This window comes from Choloepus didactylus, chromosome 4, assembly GCF_015220235.1.
Source record: "Choloepus didactylus isolate mChoDid1 chromosome 4, mChoDid1.pri, whole genome shotgun sequence".
NCBI lineage: Eukaryota > Metazoa > Chordata > Mammalia > Pilosa > Megalonychidae > Choloepus > Choloepus didactylus.
This window is the reverse complement of record NC_051310.1, coordinates 105,931,344-105,951,200: the sequence shown is the minus strand read 5'-3', so window position 1 is coordinate 105,951,200 and position 19,857 is coordinate 105,931,344. Positions and strand designations below refer to the sequence as shown.

At 38.6% G+C, this 19,857-nt stretch overlaps 1 protein-coding gene across 1 annotated transcript; it reads left to right on the top strand.

The window, feature by feature from the left end:
• The first annotated feature begins 1,101 nt into the window (after positions 1-1,101).
• TMEM202 (transmembrane protein 202) lies at positions 1,102-19,424 on the top strand. Its single transcript, XM_037835082.1, has 5 exons — positions 1,102-1,182; positions 1,421-1,676; positions 18,148-18,297; positions 18,615-18,746; positions 19,222-19,424. The coding sequence occupies exons 1-5, from the start codon at positions 1,102-1,104 to the stop codon at positions 19,422-19,424; spliced, it is 822 nt and encodes a 273-aa protein (XP_037691010.1).
• Positions 19,425-19,857: the final 433 nt, after the last annotated feature.

Genomic DNA, 19,857 nt, shown 5'->3' with positions numbered 1-19,857 from the left:
CTTTTTCAAAGAACCCAACTGGAATGCAGTATCTTGAAGAGTGTAGCCTTCTGCACATTGGCATTTAGCCCCCTTGGGCCATAGATACTGGCCTTATCACGTGGATCCTTTCAGGAGTGGCAATGGTGTAGCACACTTAAATGGCTTCATGAGTAGAGGGCACTGAAAAGAGGGAATCAGAGCAAGAAAGGAAGAATAGGGTGGATGTTGAATCAAGGACTATGACTGACAGAGTGACCCATGAGTCTATGAGGCACACCTGGAAACTTCTGCTTAGAGTTGCAGCAAGAGCATCAAGTTTGGGCTCTGATGCATATATGGCTTCAACTGTAACCACAAGCTTTTGAGTCCTGGAGACATCTGAGTTACACTTTTTTATCTGCTATGAGGGAACCATATCCTATTCCTCTTTATGTCCCAGGACCTAACACAGGGCCTGATTCACAGCAACCGCTGAGAAAATACTTCTGGATTTATTTGATAAAGGAATTGGGAGTAGTCAGAGAAGGGAGGGTGGGGTACAACTGACACACATGCACATGCTTAACATGTGATGATTTCTTCCTTTTTTTTTTTTTTTTTTGCCTTTTCAAGTTTTTATTTTTATACATTTTTTACATTAAAAATAAAAGCATAATTACCACAAATTACAAAGGACTAAAGCAGGACTACAATAATGAATGAATCACTTCAGCCTGGAAAGCAGATACTCTCAATAATGTTAATGTTATAATACAAGCTCATTCAAATATTTTACATTTCTTTTTTTTTTTTTGTCCTTTTAAATGTGACATCCTAGCACATGGAAAAGATAATGTACTATGAGCATCAGGTAGAACCTTCTCTGCAAAGCCAGACGATAAGTTTTCCTCTCCAGTGAGAAATGGGCTCTAAGTTCTTAACTTCTCTGCCTCTGCCATCAATGTGGCTGAAGGAGGAGGGTGGAGCTGTGATGATTTGTTCTTGATCTGAGCAGATCTGGCATATGAAACAGAAACTGAATCTGTACCATGGGTTATGGCCCCTTTTGGTTCTGCCAGCATGTGTAAGGAAGTATTGAGACAAATTCCGTGGCAGTTATGAACTGAACTGGCTGCCAAGATGGAGAGGAGAGAAGACATAATCTTGACCTTCTACAATCCTGAGGTTCCCAAAATGAAGGGGGACCGGAAATACCAAAGGGTGAGGAGGTACCTAATTGTAGGTTAGATGGAAGGGAGAGGACTGACTTATAGATGGAGCTAGAAAAATTGGCCTAAGGACAGATGGAAAAGATCACCCTGAAAAATCTGTCTTTTAATATGGGGTAGGGAAAGATACTCATACATAAAACCCACTGGGGATATTTGAAGTAGAGTAGGAGACCCTGGGGATCAGGAATAATCTTTTTGGGTAGGCAATATTTCCCTCATCCTTGTAGCCTACGCTCCCCACCAACAAACATCCGAGTGCCTCAATGCCACCCCGGAGGCGGCAGCAGCATGTGAATCAGACACACACCTACATCCGAATGTTCTGTGGCAGCCTCTGTGGGTTTGGCCTCCTAATGCTGATCTGCGTGTCCCCACTGAACTGGGTGCAGTTCCTGGTGATCAAGAATGGTCTTGAGCTCTATGCAGGACTCTGGACTTCATGCAACCATAAGCTGTGCTGGAGCCACACACCCAAACCACCCTGTGAGTGCCAATAAATTAAATGCTGCAAGCTTGCTCCATAGTTCCAGGGCTTTCTGCCACATTGGCCCTTCATCTTTCTTCTTCCAAGATCTTTCGGCCTTCACCTCTCTAAGTCCAGGATAGACATCAGCCAAATTGTGAATGTAACCAACCTTTTCTTTGGTATTCTCAGTGGTGTACGCTCTCTCCCTCCTTCCCAGGTTTCTCCCTCTCCCCCAAAATGGTAAGAATTCTTTTATCATTTACAAGGTGATAATGTGAAGTAATGTGATTGATTTCCTAAGGTGGCTTATGGAAACAGAAGAGAGCTGATCATAGCTGAGAGATAAAGCAGAAGTGTCAACTTGTTCTGACAGCAGTAGAAGAGAATTTAAATGCATATTGGTTATGTGGTATATAAAAAAATGCCAGCTACTTATATTATTTATGTCACATTTTATGTGAACCTAAAAAAATCTGAAAATATAACACAAAATATTTAAAAATAAGTGTCTGGGGCTAGAAGAAATATCATATGCATGAATTTTTTTAAAATTCATTTTATTGAGATATATTCCTATACCATGCAGTCACATAAAACAAAGCGTATATTCGATTGTTCATAGTACCATTACATAGTTGTGCATTCATCACCAAAATCAATCCCTGACAACTTCATTACCACACACACAAAAATAACAAGAATAATAATTAAAGTGAAAAAGAGCAATTAAATTAAAAAAGAACACTGGGTGCCTTGTTTGTTTGTTTGTTTGTTTGTTTCCTTCCCCCATTTTTCTACTCATTCATCTATAAACTAGACACAGGATAGTGTGGTCCATATGGCTTTCCCAATCCCATTGTCACCCCTCATAAGCTACATTTTTATACAATCATCTTCAAGATTCATGCGTTCTGGGTTGTAGTTTGATAGCCTCAGGTATTTACTGCTAGCTATTCCAACTCACTAGAACCTAAAAAGGGTTGTCTATATTGTACATTAAGAATGCCCACCAGAGTGACCTCTCAGCTCCTTTTGGAACCTCTCTGCCACTGTAGCTTATTTCATTTCCTTTCACATCCCCCTTTTGGTCAAGAAGATGTTCTCCATCCCACATATGCATGAATTTTTATATCAGAAGACCTTAGAGGAAAGACAACTACACTAAACAGCTTTCTCATTACCCACAATATATATATTTACACAAAGAAACAGGTATTGTGAAAGAAAAGATACATGAGTAAAACATTTATTTCTCTTTCTTAGAAAAGTGAGAATCCCATATACTTTGGGGGTGGGAAGGAGTGCACCTTGGCCCAATTATGAGGTAGAACCTCAGTTATGGCCATAGGCTGTGGCAAGTGGAACTAAGGATCAGGATCTCAAAGCATTGTAATGGGAAGAAACTAAAATCAAAAGCAGGCAGACACACAACTGCATTTTCAACCAAAAAGGAGAATTAGAGAAAATATTTGCAAGAAATATGAAAGATAAAAGATCAATGGCCTTAACATCTAAAAAATTTATACAAATTATCTAGAAAAAGAGAGACCCAAATAAATTCTGTGAACAATAATTCACAAAACAGAAATGTCTAATAAACACAGGAAAAACAATTTTAATCTCAATCATCCATCCAAGAAAAGTAAATCAAATGAACAATGAGATAATGTTTTTTAACCAGAAAATTAACAGAGATTTTTAAATGATAATGCACAATGCTGCACACTCGCATACTCATTGGGGACTATGTAAATTAGTAAAACCCAAGCAATGTGATAATGTGTCCAGAGACTTAAAAATGTTCATCTCCTGAGACATTCAATAATTCCATTTTCTAGAAATTAATTCAAAGGAAATAATTAGAAATTGAGTAAAAGATTTAAGCGTAAAGAGTAAACTGCAATTATACTGATATAACTGGGTGTCCAGGCTAAAAGTCAGACCTTAAGATTATTAATTGAATCTTTAATGAGTTAGAATCTTGAAATTTTGTCACCTAGAACAGCAAATTGTTTATTTCTTGGAACCTTGAATTCATCTTTGAGGTGAACTGTTAATTGTTTAGAGAAAGCCAACTAAGTGAGTCCTTTAAGTACACAATTATAAATCAAGTATTCATCCCTTATTTCCAATGTCAACCTGTGCTAATTCTAGGGTCATTAATTAGTCTGCAATACAGATCTCATAAGGAATCCCAAAAATGTAATCAGGGTGTCCAGTCCTCATCAGCCTATGATAATAATATGATGTTATGATTACCCAAATACGTCATTGTCCAAATTCAATGACTTCAAACATTTACCTACTGGATTGCAAGAATTTAGCCCCTTCCTCCATGGCGTCCCCAGTTACTCCTGAGAGTTCTACATGGGCCATCTCAGATGACTCAAGAATGTGTGTGCTCAGCTTTCTCTGTCCTGGACTCACTTCAGGCCAGCATTCCCCAGTCTCTGACTTCACCTGGCTCTAGATAACTGAGGGCTTTTGTGCTGTAGCTGCTGCTAATAGGATGAAGAAGGAGGGTGGTGGGAGGTGGATGGGTATAGGACACTATTCTGCATTTTACTCAAGTGTGGAACAGACCCTTCCTTTAACTCCCCACAGCATAATTGAGATCAGATCATAATGTAAAGGAATGTGTTGCCAACAGAAGGTAATTTGAACTATTTTTCAGAGGGTGGGGAAGAAAGGGTAAGTCTTTTAGTTAAGAGACTGGACATTCCAGAGACAGGAACCTGGGAACCACCACACAATAAACGTTGTCAAGCTGTATAGGGATACTTTATCCTGGCACTCCAACAGGGTTACAAGAGAACCTAGATACTGGGCAGATCTCATGGCCTCCTCTCCAGGGTGCTAGGTCTCTACCCAGCATCTTTTCTCTTCCAATACTACCTCTTTTAGGCATTTTCCCTGAGTCTGGGGGAGTTTTGTCTTGGTCTATGTCCTGGAATGAAGGCACAATGGCAGCAGCAATTTTGATTTGGCTAAGTAAATGGGCTGATTCTCCATCTTGTCTCCAGCAGCAACTTTTCCTCCCCCAAATCAGTCTCACCTCTGCTACCAACTTAATCTAACTTCTACATAGCTAAAAAGGGGCTGGATACTTATACCTTTGGAGCACTGCCTTCCTAACCTGGTTTTGATTTTTGCTGAAGATCCTAGGATTTGGAGGGGAGAGTTCTGCCATCAAATCCCTTTGGAATAGCTGTGTACTTAGCTTTACTACAGTTGGCTTCTCTCTTGTGCTTCTTTCTTCTCATGTCATCATGACTTCTTCATCCCCTCCTTCCAGGATGTCAACAACCTTGGAGAAGAAGGGTATCTAGTATAAGCAAACTTATTTGTTTTTAAGGGTAGAACAGCTTATAGCCCTGACCCTCTCACTTTCTAAAACCTCTCAGGCAAAGTTTTACTTCCTTAATAGTAGGGGGAGTCCTTCCCATAAATTATAAACTGCCAAATGGCATTGTCCTAATTTTACTGAGTGCTGAGGGGATGCCACAGAAACACTACTGCTTTCTGGTAGTGTCGGTAACTTTTAAGTCCTACTTAATGGTGCTCTGAAGTGCAGAAACCACTGCTAGGACTGATCCTGAGAACTCCAGCAGGGATCTTACCAAGTTTTTCAAATGGTTTGGGCTTCTTCCTCTCTAAATTGAAAGTGGCATCTGCCCTCTTCCAAAGGTGTTAGCTTCATTGCCTTCAGTAAACTAGGAGGCTTTTCTGGCTATCCTGCAACCTAAGCCCACATCAAAGCATATGACTAAGGAAAGATTCAGAAATGTTTGGATATAGGTGACCCAGATGGACTTTCCTTTAATCTATAGGACTGCTCTCTCTCTGGACCAAGGTTTCTTACTGAAATGTAAAAGCAGGGCCTTTTTCAACATAGGTCCTAAGATTTTAAAAAGGTTGATGGGTAGCTCCCGTAAAAACTTCATTTAAAAGCTAAAATTGGTTTTGGTCTCACAAAAGATGGAGGCTTGAATTCAGTTTTGGGTCCTTTGGCTTAGTTACATGAATATAAAACTATGAAGCTAACCAAGTGCAGATGTTTCAGACTCTGAAGCTAAGTGTTCAGTTTGGTTTTACAATCTCTTATGCATGATCATGGCCAGTAAACTTGGTTACTTTGGGAGTGATTGAGGGGGTTAGACTTCCATGCTCTAAGTCTTTAGTTGTTCCTGTGGAGTTGTAAATGATCTTGTTTATGTAGTTTTCAACAGATAAAGAGCTAAGACTGAGAGGGCTGTAGGAAGAACATGAAACCACAGTCTTCTCTGAGAATAGAGACTATGAAAAGAAACTGGCCTGGTTATCTTAGATGGTGCTCTTTTGTGTTTTAAATCGAAACCCATTCAAACTAGTGCAAGCTGAAGAGTGAACGTATAAAGACTCATAAGAATTTCCTAGATTCCCAATGACAGCAAGTTTGCTAGGCCTCAGGGAAAGTTGGAATCTCAGAAGGAGAAGGCCATTAGAAATCAGGCCACCTAGTCTCAGTCTCTCTGGAGTTGCTTGGTCACTCAATTTTGTTTATGTTTTGTTTTCTCTCTACAGTTCAGTTTTCCCTGTTTATTAGTATAAGTACCTGAAAAGTAACACCCAGCCCAGCTTTACATCTTCTTAGTTCAAGTAAACAAAAGAGAATATTATCATCAATTAGTCTCCAAGTGTAAGAAGCAAATTGCTCCAACTTTGGTGCCCTTCCTTGGTCCAGGTAGCCATAGCTGGTGGACTACAGGCAACAGTTCAGGGTGAAGACAGGTGCTGCTAGGGCCTGTGGGAGGTTAGAGGCTAAATACCACAAAAGATGCTTGTCACGCTGGACTTCCTGCAGCTCATTTTGGAATGCAGGTTCTGACTGGCTTCATATACTGCTAATTCTGAATAGCCCAGTCTTTCGTTGAAAATGTTCTGCTCTTGAATTATCACGTTTTAAGGTGGCTAACTTGTTGGGGCCACAGAACAATTCACTTCCGTGGGTAGGAGAGTAGTTTCTCTTAATGGAAATTACTATTATTGATCATGGTAGTAAGTGACAGGTTCTGGAGAACAAAATGAAACTTAGGAAGCCAATTTTAGACTGGGATAAACTTGGTATATCATTTATTTGCTCAGGGTTACTTGGAAGCTGGGTTTGGATCTTACATATAGAAGTGCTTAGAGAAATTTTAGTGATGGGTATGAGCGGTCCCCTGCCACATTGAGACAGGAAAAGAAGTTAGAAAGGGAGACCACTATTCGGGATGTTAAGGATTTTGCTGGTATTTCTGTGGTATATCAGAAAAGCTACATCTACTAGCAATTGTAAGTTACTTTTAATTAAATTTTCAGTAAAATATTGCTAAAATTATAGCTTGGGCTGGGGAAATTAAGGGAAAGGTATCTTCATTTTAGGGATAGTTTAGCATGTCCACTCTGCCAGAGAGATGAGATTCTGGAGCAAAGACATGAAGGAAGAAGGAGTGTGTGGCACATGGATGAGGGTTTTAGAGCAGAACTTTAGCAGACCTATTCTTTATTTTTTATTTCTTTAAACTTTGTATTTTGAAATAACTTCAAACTTAGAGGAAAGTGCAAAAATAATACAAAAACCAATACATAGAACGCCAACATATCCCCCACTCAGGTACCCAGATTTACCCACTATTAGCATTTTTAAAGATATATTTTTAATTAGAAAAATTGTAGGTTTACAGAAAAATTATGTAAAAAATACAGCATTCCCATATAACCCCCTATTATTAACACTTTAATTTGGTACCTTTGTTACAATTGATGAAAGAACATTATAATTGTAGTATTAACTATAGTCCATAGTTTACATTAGGGTATATATTTTTCCAATATACCACTCTTTTATTAACACCTTGCATTAATAGAGGGATTGCCAGTCATATGGTAATTCTATATTTCATTTTCTGAGAAACTGCCAAACTGTCTTCCACAGTAGCTGCACCATTTTACATTCCCACCAGCAATGAATAAATGTACCTATTTCCCAACATCCTCTCCAACACCTGAATTTTCTGTTTGTTTTTTTTATATAGTAGTTATTCCAGTGTGTGAAATGGTATCTCATTGTGGTTTTGATTTGTATTTGCCAAATAGCTAATGATGTTGAGCATCTTTCCGTGTGCTTTTCAGCCATTTATATATCTTTTTTGGAGAAATGTCTATTCAAGTCTTTTGCCCATTTTTAAATTGGGTTGTTTGTCTTTTTATTGGTGAGGTGTAGGATTTCTTTATATATTCTGGATAGTAAACCCTAACTGGATTTGTGGTTTCCAAATATTTTCTCCCATTGAGTAGGTTATCTTTTCACTTTTATGATAAAGTCCTTTGAGGAACAAAAGTTTTAAATTTTGACGAGGTCCCATTTCTCTTTTTTTTTCTTTTGTAGCTTGTGCTTTGGGTTAAAGTCTAAAAAACCACTGCCTAACACAAGATCCTGAAGATGCTTCCCTACATTTTCTTCTAGAAGCTTTGTAGTACTGGTTCTTATAATTAGGTCTTTGAGCCATTTGGAGTTAATTTTTGTATATGGTGTCAGATAGGGGTCCTCTTTCACTCTTTTGCATATGGATTTCCAGTTCTCCACATGGGAAGAATAGTTGCTTCAACTATTCTTTCTACACTGAATAATCTCTTCGACTATTATTCTTTCCACATTGGGTGGAATTGGCAGCCTTGTCAAAAATCAATTGACCATAGATGTGATGGTCTATTTCTGAACTCTCAATTCAATTCCTTGGTCTATATATCTAACCTGTGCCAGTATCATGCTCTTTTGACTACTTTACCTTTATAATAGGTTTTAAAGTTAAGAAGTGTGAATCCTACAACTTTGTTCTTTTTTAATATGGTTTTGACTACTCAGGGCCCTTTACCCTTCCAAATAAATTTGATAATTGCCTTTTCCATCTCTGCAAAGTACGCTGTTGGATTTTTGATTGGGATTGGGTTGAATGTGTAAATCATTCTGGGTAGAATTGACATCATAACAATATTTAGTTTTCCAAACCATGATCATGGAAAGTCCTTCCATTTATTTAGATTTTCTTTGATTTCCTTTAGCAAAATTTTGTAGTTTTCCATGTATAAGTCCTTTACATTTTTGGTTAGATTTATTCCTAAATATTTGATTCTTTTAATTGCTATTGAAAATGGAACTTTTTTCCTGATTTCCTTCTCAAATTTCTCATTACTAGTGTATAGAGACACTACTGATTTTTACATGTTGATCTTGTACCTTGCCACTTTCCTGAATAATTTATTACATCTAGTAGCTTTGTTGTAGATTTTTCAGGACTTTCTATATATAGGATCATGCCATCTGCAAATAGTGAAAGTTTCATTTCTTCCTTTCCAATTGGATGCCTTTTATTTCTTTTTCTTGCCTAACTGTTCTGGCTAGAACTTCCAGCACAAGGCATCCTTGTCTTGTTCCAGATTTTAACGAGAAAGCTTTCAGTCTTTCACCGTTGAGTATGGTGTTAACTGTGGGTTTTCCTATATGGCCTTTATCATGTTGAGGAAGCTTCCTTCTATTCCTATTTTTCTAAATGTTTTTATCTAAAAAGGATGCTGTATTTTGTCAAATATCTTTTCTGTGTCAACTGAGATGATCATTTGTGTGCGTGTGTGTGTGTGTGTTTTTGCTTTCTTTTGCTAATGGTGAATTACATTAATTTATTTTCTTTTGCAGAACCACCCTTGCATACCTGGGAGAAATCCCACTTGGTCATGGTTTATAATTCTTTCAATGTATTGTTGGATTTGATTTACAAGTATTTTATTGAGGATTTTTGCATCTATATTCATATGAGAAATTGGTCTGTAATTTTCTGTTCTTGTAGTATCTTTATTTGGCTGTGGTATTAGGATGGTGGTGGCCTCCTAGAATGAGTTAGGTAATGTGCCCTCTGGTTCAATTTTTTGGAAAATTTTGAGCAGGATTGGTATTGATTTTTCTTGGAAGGTTTTGCAAAATTCCCCTGTGAAGCTTTCTGGTCCTGGGCTCTTCTTTGTTGGGAGGTCTTTGATGACTTACTCATTTGCTTTTCTGTTGAGATCATCTATTTCCTCTATAGTCACTGTAGGTAGATTATGTTTCTAGAAATTTGTCTCTTTCATCATCTAGGTTGTCTAGTTTGTTGGCCTACAGTTGTTCATAGTATCCTCTTATGATCTTTTTTATTCCTGAGGGGTCAGTAGTAATTCCCCTCCCCCTCATTTCTGATTTTAATTATAAAATTATTTGCATCTTCCCTCTCTCTGTGTCTGTGTCTGTCTCTCTCTCTCTCTCTCTCTCTCTCTCGTCAGTCTAGCCAGGGGTTTGTCAATTTTACTGATCTTTTCAAAGAACCAACTTTTGGTTTTCTTATTGCTCTCTATTGTTTCTTTTATTCTTGATTTCATTTATTTCTCCTCTAATTTTTGTTATTTCTTTCCTTCTGCTTGCTTTGAGTTTAGTTTGTTGTTCTTTTTCTAGTTCCTTAAAGTGTGTATTCAGGTCTTTCATTTTAGCTCTGTCTTCTTTTTTAATGTAAGCATTTAGGGTTACAGGTTTCCCTCACAGCACTGTCTTCGCTGCATCCCATAAGTTTTGATACGTTGTGTTCTTGCTTTCATTCATCTCAAGATATTTACTGATTTCTCTTGTAATTTTTCCTTTGTCCCACTGATTGTTAAAGAGTGTGTTTTGTAACTTCCATATATTTCTGGAGTTTCCAGTTCTGTGCCTGTTATTGATTTCTAGCTTCATTCCATTATGGTCAGAGAAGACACTTTGGATAATTTAAGTCTTTTATCATTTATAGAGACTTGTTTTGTGACCCAACATGTAGTCTATCCTGGAGAATGATCCCTGTGCACTTGAGAAGAATGTGTATCTTGCTGTTTTGGGGTGCAATGTTCTGTATATGTCTGTTAGGTCTAATTCACTGATCCTACTATTCAAGTTCTTTGTTTCCTTGTTGATGCTCTGTCTAGATGTTCTATCCACTGATGCAGTAGCATATTGAAGTCTCCAACCGTTATCGTAGAGGTGTCTATTCCTCCCTTCAGTTTTGCCAGTGTTTGCCTCATGTATTTTGGGGCATTGTGGTTAGATGCATAAATATGTATGATTGTTATTTCTTCTTGGTTCATTGCCCCTTTTATTATTGTTTATTATAACAATAAAATAATAATTATTATTGCTATTATTATTATACTGTCCTTTGTCTCTTGTAAAGCTTTTGACTTAAGGTCTACTTTGTCTGATATTAGTACAGCTACCCCAGCTCTTTTTTGGTTACTATTTGCATGGAATATCTTTTTCCATCCTTCCACTTTCAATCTATTTGTGTCTTTGTGTCTAAGGTGAGTCTCTTGTAAGCAACATATAGTTGGATCATACTTTTTATAAACCATTTGTTTTACATTTTTCAAAGTTCACATTAGTGGTAGCATATAATATTTCTCTTTTTGTGCCTGGCTTATTTCGCTCAGCATTATGTCTTCAAGGTTCATCCATGTTGTCATATGTTTCACGAGATCATTCCTTCCTACTGCCGCGTAGTATTCCATCGTGTGTATATACCACATTTTATTTATCCACTCATCTGTTGAAGGACATTTGGGTTGTTTCCATCTCTTGGCAATTGTGAATAATGCTGCTATGAACATTGGCATGCAGATATCTGTTCGTGTCACTGCTTTCCGATCTTCCGGGTATACACCGAGAAGTGCAATCGCTGGATCGAATGGTAACTCTATATCTAGTTTTCTAAGGAACTGCCAGACTGACTTCCAGAGTGGCTGAACCATTATACAGTCCCACCAACAATGAATGAGAGTTCCAATTTCTCCACATCCCCTCCAGCATTTGTAGTTTCCTGTTTGATTAATGGCAGCCATTCTAACCGGTGCAAAAACTTCTAAGCTTGAGGAGTTCCCATTTATCTATTTTCTCTTTTGTTGCTTGTGCTTTGGGTGTAAAGTCTAGGAAGTGGCCGCCTAATACAAGGTCTTGAAGATGTTTTCCTACATTATCTTCTAGGAGTTTTATGGTACTTTCTTTTATATTGAGATCTTTGGTCCATTTTGAGTTAATTTTTGTGTAGGGGGTGAGGTAGGGGTCCTCTTTCATTCTTTTGGATATGGATATCCAACTCTCCCAGCCCCATTTGTTGAAAAGACCATTATGACTCAGTTCAGTGACTTTGGGGGCCTTATCAAAGATCAGTCGGCCATAGATCTGAGGGTCTATCTCTGAATTCTCAATTCAATTCCATTGATCTATATGTCTATCTTTGTGCCAGTACCATGCTGTTTTGGCAACTGTGGCTTTATAATAAGCTTCAAAGTCAGGGAGTGTAAGTCCTCCCACTTCGTTTTTCTTTTTTAGAGTGTCTTTAGCAATTCGAGGCATCTTCCTTTTCCAAATAAATTTGATAACTAGCTTTTCCAAGTCTGCAAAGTAGGTTGTTGGAATTTTGATTGGGATTGCATTGAATCTGTAGATGAGTTTGGGTAGAATTGACATCTTAATGACATTTAGTCTTCCTATCCATGAACATGGAATATTTTTCCATCTTTTAAGGTCCCCTTCTATTTCTTTTAGTAGAGTTATGTAGTTTTCTTTGTATAGGTCTTTTACATCTTTGGTTAAGTTGATTCCTAGGTACTTGATTTTTTTAGTTGCTATTGAAAATGGTATCTTTTTCTTGAGTGTCTCTTCAGTTTGTTCATTTCTAGCATATAGAAACATTACTGACTTATGTGCATTAACCTTGTATCCCGCTACTTTGCTAAATTTGTTTATTAGCTCTAGTAGCTGTATCGTCGATTTCTCAGGGTTTTCTAGATATAAGATCATATCATCTGCAAACAATGACAGTTTTACTTCTTCTTTTCCAATTTGGATGCCTTTTATTTCTTTGTCTTGCCGGATTGCCCTGGCTAGCACTTCCAGCACAATGTTGAATAACAGTGGTGACAGCGGGCATCCTTGTCTTGTTCCTGATCTTAGAGGGAAGACTTTCAGTCTCTCACCATTGAGTACTATGCTGGCTGTGGGTTTTTCATATATGCTCTTTATCATGTTGAGGAAGTTTCCTTCAATTCCTACCTTTTGAAGTGTTTTTATCAAAAAGGGATGTTGGACTTTGTCAAATGCTTTTTCAGCATCTATTGAGATGATCAATTGATTTTTCCCTTTTGACTTGTTAATGTGTTGTAACACATTGATTGATTTTCTTACGTTGAACCATCCTTGCATGCCTGGAATGAACCCCACTTAGTCATGGTGTATGATTTTTTTAATGTGTCTTTGTATTCTATTTGCAAGTATTTTGTTGAGGATTTTTGCATCTATATTCATTAGGGAGATTGGCCGGTAGTTTTCCTTTTTTGTAGCATCTTTGCCTGGTTTTGGTATTAGATTGATGTTAGCTTCATAAAATGAGTTAGGTAGTGTTCCATTTTCTTCAATGTTTTGAAAGAGTTTGAGTAAGATTGGTGTCAGTTCTTTCTGGAAAGTTTGGTAGAATTCCCCTGTGAAGCCATCTGGCCCTGGGCATTTATTTGTGGGAAGATTTTTGATGACTGATTGGATCTCTTTGCTTGTGATGGGTTGGTTGAGGTCTTCTATTTCTTCTCTGGTCAGTCTAGGTTGTTCATATGTTTCCAGGAAATTGTCCATTTCCTCTACATTATCCAGTTTGTTGCCATACAGTTGTTCATAGTATCCTCTTATAATTTTTTTAATTTCTTCAGGATCTGCAGTTATGTCACCTTTTTCATTCATTATTTTGTTTATATGGGTCTTCTCTCTTTTTGATTTTGTCAGTCTAGCTAGGGGCTTGTCAATCTTGTTGATCTTCTCAAAGAACCAACTTTTGGTGATATTCATCCTCTCTATTGTTTTTTTGTTCTCTATGTCATTTATTTCTGCTTTAATCCTTGTTATTTCTTTTCTTCTACTTGGTTTAGGATTGGTTTGCTGTTCATTTTCTAGCTTCTTCAGTTGATCCATTAGTTCTTTGATTTTGGCTCTTTCTTCCTTTTTAATATATGCGTTTAGTGCTATAAATTTCCCCCTGAGCACTGCTTTTGCTGCATCCCATAGGTTTTGGTATGTTGTGTTCTCATTTTCATTCGTCTCTATATATTTAGCAATTTCTCTTGCTATTTCTTCTTTAACCCACTGATTGTTTAGGAGTGTGTTGTTTAACCTCCAGGTATTTGTGAATTTTCTAAGTCTCTGATGGTTATTGACTTCTAATTGTATTCCATTGTGGTCAGAGAATGTGCTTTGAATAATTTCAATCTTTTTAAATTTATTGAGGCTTGTTTTATGTCCCAGCATATGATCTATTCTGGAGAAAGTTCCATGAGCACTAGAAAAGTATGTGTATCCTGGTGCTTTGGGATGTAATGTCCTGTATATGTCTGTTAAATCTAATTCATTTATCAGATTGTTTAGGTTTTCAATTTCCTTATTGGTCTTCTGTCTGGTTGATCTATCTATAGGAGAGAGTGATGTGTTGAAGTCTCCCACAATTATTGTGGAAACATCAATTGCTTCCTTTAGTTTTTCCAGTGTTTCTCTCATGTATTTTGTGGCACCTTGATTGGGTGCATAGACATTTACGATTGTTATTTCTTCTTGCTGAATTGTCCCTTTTAATAGTATGTCGTGGCCTTCTTTGTCTCTCAAAACATCCCTGCATTTGAAGTCTATTTTATCTGAGATTAATATTGCTACACCTGCTTTCTTTTGGCTGTAGCTTGCATGAAATATTTTTTTCCATCCTTTCACTTTCAGTTTCTTTGTGTCCCTGTGTCTAAGATGAGTCTCTTGTATGCAACATATTGATGGTTCATTTTTTTTGATCCATTCTGCGAATCTATATCTTTTAATTGGGGAGTTTAATCCATTTACATTCAACGTTATAATTGTGAAGGCATTTCTTGAATCAGCCATCTTATCCTTTGGTTTATGTTTGTCATATTTTTCCCCTCTGTCTATTAATATCCTTTATTGTACCCATACCGAATCTCTTTAGTACTGAACCTTTCTCCAAGTCTCTCTGTCCTGTCTTTGTTTCTCTGTCTGTAGGGCTCCCTTGAGTATCTCCAGTAGGGCAGGTCTCTTGTTAGCAAATTCTCTCAGCATTTGTTTGTCTGTGAAAAATTTAAGCTCTCCCTCAAATTTGAAGGAGAGCTTTGCTGGATAAAGTATTCTTGGCTGGAAATTTTTCTCACTCAGAATTTTAAATATATCGTGCCACTGTCTTCTCGCCTCCATGGTGGCTGCTGAGTAGTCACTACTTAGTCTGATGCTGTTTCCTTTGTATGTGGTGAATTGCTTTTCTCTTGCTGCTTTCAGAACTTGCTCCTTCTCTTCTGTGTTTGAAAGTGTGATCAGTATATGTCTCGGAGTGGGTTTATTTGGATTTATTCTATTTGGGGTTCGCTGAGCATTTATGATTTGTGTATTTATGTTGTTTAGAAGATTTGGGAAGTTTTCCCCAACAATTTCTTTGAATACTCTTCCTAGACCTTTACCCTTTTCTTCCCCTTCTGGGACACCAATGAGTCTTATATTTGGACGTTTCATATTATCTATCATATCTCTGAGGTCCATTTCGATTTTTTTCAATTTTTTTCCCCATTCTTTCTTTTATGCTTTCATTTTCCATTCTGTCATCTTCGAGGTCACTGATTCGTTATTCAACTTCCTCTAGTCTTGTACTATGAGTGTCCAGAATCTTTTTAATTTGGTCAACAGTTTCTTTAATTTCCATAAGATCATCCATTTTTTTATTTAGTCTTGCAATGTCTTCTTTATGCTCTTCTAGGGTCTTCTTGATTTCCTTTATCTCCCGTACTATGGTCTCATTGTTCATCTTTAGTTCTTTGAGTAGCTGCTCTAGGTGCTGTGTCTCTTCTGGTCTTTTGATTTGGGTGCTTGGGCTTGGGTTATCCATATCGTCTGTTTTTTTCATATGCTTTATAATTTTCTGTTGTTTTTGGCCTCGTGGCATTTGCTGAACTTGATAGGGTTCTTTTAGGATTTGTAGACCAATTGAAGTCCTTATCTCTAATTTATCAGATCTACAGCTTCGTGGAGTACACTTTCTCTAACTAACCAGCAGGTGGCGTCCACGAGCCACCTGTTCTCCACAAGCCAGTTCTCTCCTGCTTAGCCTTTTTGGTGAGTGGGGGAGTGAGTCTTGTGGGGTCCAATTGGTGTACCAAGCTTGCGTGTGTAGTTGGTGTTGCCTGCCGTGTATATGGGGCGTGTTTCTGGGCTGTCAGGGAGGGGGGGGGTGGCTCTAACAATCAAATCTCCCTGGTGATCCTAGAGTTTTAAAGCTGCTGCAATAGTCTAATCCTTCAGTTCAGTCCTGCCACAGTTTGTGTCTGTCACTGACCCACAAGTCCTTGGTATTGGCGTATGGCTCCTGAGACTTGCAAGTGGGCCCCTCTTCCAGGCCGTGCACCCCGGGTCCTCTGTTGAGGGATGACTGTGCTATGTCACATGTGAGTGCCGTCCCCCCACGGCAGTTCTGGGCTGCTGGGCTGTGTAGGGAGGCTCCCAGTCTGCTGAAATGATGGCTGAATGGGGCTTTGTTAATTCACACTGCTCTACCTTCCCAACTCTGGGACAATCAGCTGAGGTTGCAGGGAAGGCTAATGTCCACACCCAGGTTTGTGGTGTGTGCCTGTTATTTGAAGCACTTCCGTCACACTGGGTTGTCTGGGGCAGTTCTGGGCTATGGGGCTGGCGATGGGCAGGAGTGTTTCCTGTCCACCAGGATGATGGCTGTGAGCGGACACCCCCCTTTTCTTGGGAAGTTGTGGTGTTTAGTGAATTTTCTCAGCCACTGGATTATTGCGTTTTGTCTCAGAGCTCTCCTAGTTCTGCTCTTGACTTGACCTGCCCAAATTGCAAGTCTTTGAAGCTTTCTGTATTGGGCTTCTTAGAGTAATTGTTTTAGAAAAAGAAAAAAGGATTAAAAAAAAAAAAAAAAGGGGCCCTCCTCAGAGATCTAATGGGTTATTGAAATGCTAAGAGACAAAGCAACCAGGGCCATTAAGGAAAGGTCCACAGGGCAGAGAGATCAGCTTTTCTTCGGGATTTGCATATGCGCCTCAGGGCCTGAGCTCGGGCCTGAGCTCTGCCCTTCCCCCTTCTATGTTCACCAGAACTCCAAAAATCCTCCGCTTTTATTTTGGAGTTTTTCGTGTTGTTTTTTTCTATGCCTGTCTCCTCTCTGCTGGGCTGGCTGCTCTCAGATTCTCTGGTGTCTGGTCTCCGTCTATCTATGGTTGGAGTTTGGATCAGCAGAATGAGTTTCCGATAAGGGGTGCCACTGCAGTTCTCCCTTCTCCTTCCCGGAGCTGACAGCCCCTCCTCCCACGGGACTGAGCCTGGCAGGGAGGGGCGCGGGTCCCCTGGCCGCAAAAACTTACAGATTTCGCTGATCTCAGCAGTTCCACGTTTTCATGAGTGTTGTATGAAGTATGCCCAAAGTCAGATTGCTCTGTGGTGTCCAGTCCACGCAGTTCCTGGCTTTCTACCTACTTTCCTGGAGGAGTAACTAAAACATACAGCTCACCAGTCTGCCATCTTGCCCCCTGGATCATACTTTTTAATCCATTCTGATGACCTGTGTTTCTTGATTGGAGAGTTTAATTAACTTTCAGTGTTATTACTGTAAATGCCATTACTTCAGCCATTCTATCCTTTGGTTTTTATATGTCATATATTTTTTGTGTCTCTCTTTTCCTATATTGAAACCTCCTTTTCTGTATAGTTGATCTTTTGTGATGTATGTGACTGATCCCTTTCTCATTTCTGTTTCTGTATATTTTTAAAATACTTTCTTCTTGGTTACCTTGGGGTTTATATTACACAACCTACAACTATAACCTACTAATCTAAGAAGATATCAACTTAGCTTCAATAGCATACTCATTATCTGCTCCCTTATCCCTGTTTCCTTCTTTATGTTGTTTCTGTCCCACCTTACCTTTTTATATTTTGCATGTCCTTTATCAGAAAATATGCCTTTTTCATGTTCACTTGTATTCTGACTCATAGGAATTCAAGAGTAGAGATGTATATTGAGGATACAATATTATTGGGTTTTGCATTTACCCTTTTAAGTTACCCTTACTGAAGGTCTTCATTTCTTCACTCTACTCTAAGCCACTCTCTACTTTCTTTCTTTTCAAGCTGCAGAACTCTTTTTTAGTAAATCTTGTAGGGCAGTTCTTTTGTTGACAAACTTTTGGTTTCTGCTTATCTGTGAATATTTTAAACTTTCCCTATTTGTTGAAGGGCAGTTTTTCCAGATAAAGAATTTAGGGCTGGCAGCTTTTCCCTTTCAGTAGCTTAAATATATCTTTTCACTGCCTTTTTGCCTCTGTGGTTTCTGATGAGAAATCAGCACCAAGTGTTTACTTTCTCCTTTTTCTTGGCAGACTACCTCCAATACTCCAGGGCCTTCTTCCTCATCTCTGTCCTGACCATACTGATTGGACTTGGCTGGCTTTTCAGTGCTTGTCTCCCTAGAAGAGGAAGCATGACCACCAAATTGGATCTGAAGGTATCCATGCTCAGCTTCGTCTCAGGTACAGACCTAGACTGGCAGGGTAATACTATGGTAAAATTGTCAAGTTAAAAATATTTCACTGTGGGGCTTTCTTTCTCTTTTTATCATTCCTTTTCTATTCTTCAGTATCACACTAAGTTGCTAGCTGCCTGCCATCTCTTACTATATAGACTACAACTTAGCCCCCCTTTTCTTCCATTTTGGCCAATCCTCAAATGACCTTCTTTTTGATCTTTGCCATACATATGGCCACTGGAGGCAGAAGAAGAGTTGGAGTTGGGGGTCAAAGCAGATTAAAATTCTGATGGGCTGTGACATATTTCCTTCTGGTTCTAGCCACCTGCTTGCTCCTCTGCCTCATCCTGTTTGTAGAACAGGTTCACTGGCATAGGAGGGATGTCATGGAGTCAGCTCTCTTATGGACCTATCAAGTTAACTGGTGGGGTGACTTCTTATACATGTCTGCTGGTGAGTCAGTCCCTTGGTCTATGTTAGAAAGATGGAGGGGGAAATCATTTCTGGAAACGGAGGTAGAATCTAGGAGAAATAGCAGCCCTGACTGTTCCTATTCTGAACATTTATACACTGATAGGCAGTGTGGTGTGGTGGAGAAAGCAAGGATTTTGGCATCAGAAAACCTAGAATTAATAAACTGTTCTATCACTAACTGAGATGTGGACAGGTTGAGTAACTTGCCCAAGATCACACAGGAAATGGTGAAACCATGATTTGAGTCCAGGAGATTCAAGCTTTGCCCTAACCAGTGTGAGAAATATTATGATGCAATGGGAAAACAGAAGGGGTAAAGTAACTCTGCTGGGGAGAGGAAGGTTTGCTTAACTGAAAAGAGGCCTTTTGAATAGGTATTAAAGGATGAATAAGAATTTAAAAAGCCAAAAGACACTACTACTGAACCTCACTTCAATTTTTTCTCTTTCCCTAGGGATTATCTCCTTTCTCAACTACGTAACTTCCAGAACCCTTCCCTCCGATCAAAATGTCACTGTGATTCCCATAGAGAAGTCAAGGCTAGGGTTTGGTCCAGTGACTACTGTATTGCCTGCTGAAGATAAAGGGCCAATGTCAGAGATACAGTCTCCAAGTACAGAAGAGAGAAACCCATCAGATAATGATAAGGAAATCTAACTACAGCTTGTCTTATAAACAGGGGAGGAAGCAGCAGAGTTGGGAAATGATTTTGCAGATTCTAGGAAACTCTCCTAAGATCATGTTTGCACTACATAAGAAAACAGCATTAAAGCTGAGGAAATGTCCTTTGTGTGTGTTGGATCAAAAATATATATGATAGTCACAAAGAAAGTAATGAAAAAAATTCATTTAAGAAATATTTTCTAAAAGGAAAATCGGCATATAGGGTCATGAATGAAAGAACTAGCAATTGATACAGTGTGTGGACCAGAGATCTCTTTGGGCATCATGGATTTCATAGGCAAGTTAGAGAAGAATGTCACATTATTCTGTTTGGAATTTTATTTATTATGTGTGGCTTTGGGAACAATTAGGATGGAAGGCACTTGGACAATACTGCTGAATCTGAATTTGAGACAATTACCAGAAA

What these genes read in the sequence shown, in the direction of transcription:
- TMEM202 (XM_037835082.1), top strand. Translation starts at nt 1,102, where the DNA reads ATGGAGAGGAGAGAAGACATAATCTTGACCTTCTACAATCCTGAGGTT. An exon ending in GGGACCGGAAATACCAAAGG is followed by an intron (nt 1,183 to 1,420) that starts GTGAGGAGGTAC and finishes TCATCCTTGTAG; the next exon opens with CCTACGCTCCCCACCAACAA. An exon ending in CATGCTCAGCTTCGTCTCAG is followed by an intron (nt 18,298 to 18,614) that starts GTACAGACCTAG and finishes TTCTGGTTCTAG; the next exon opens with CCACCTGCTTGCTCCTCTGC.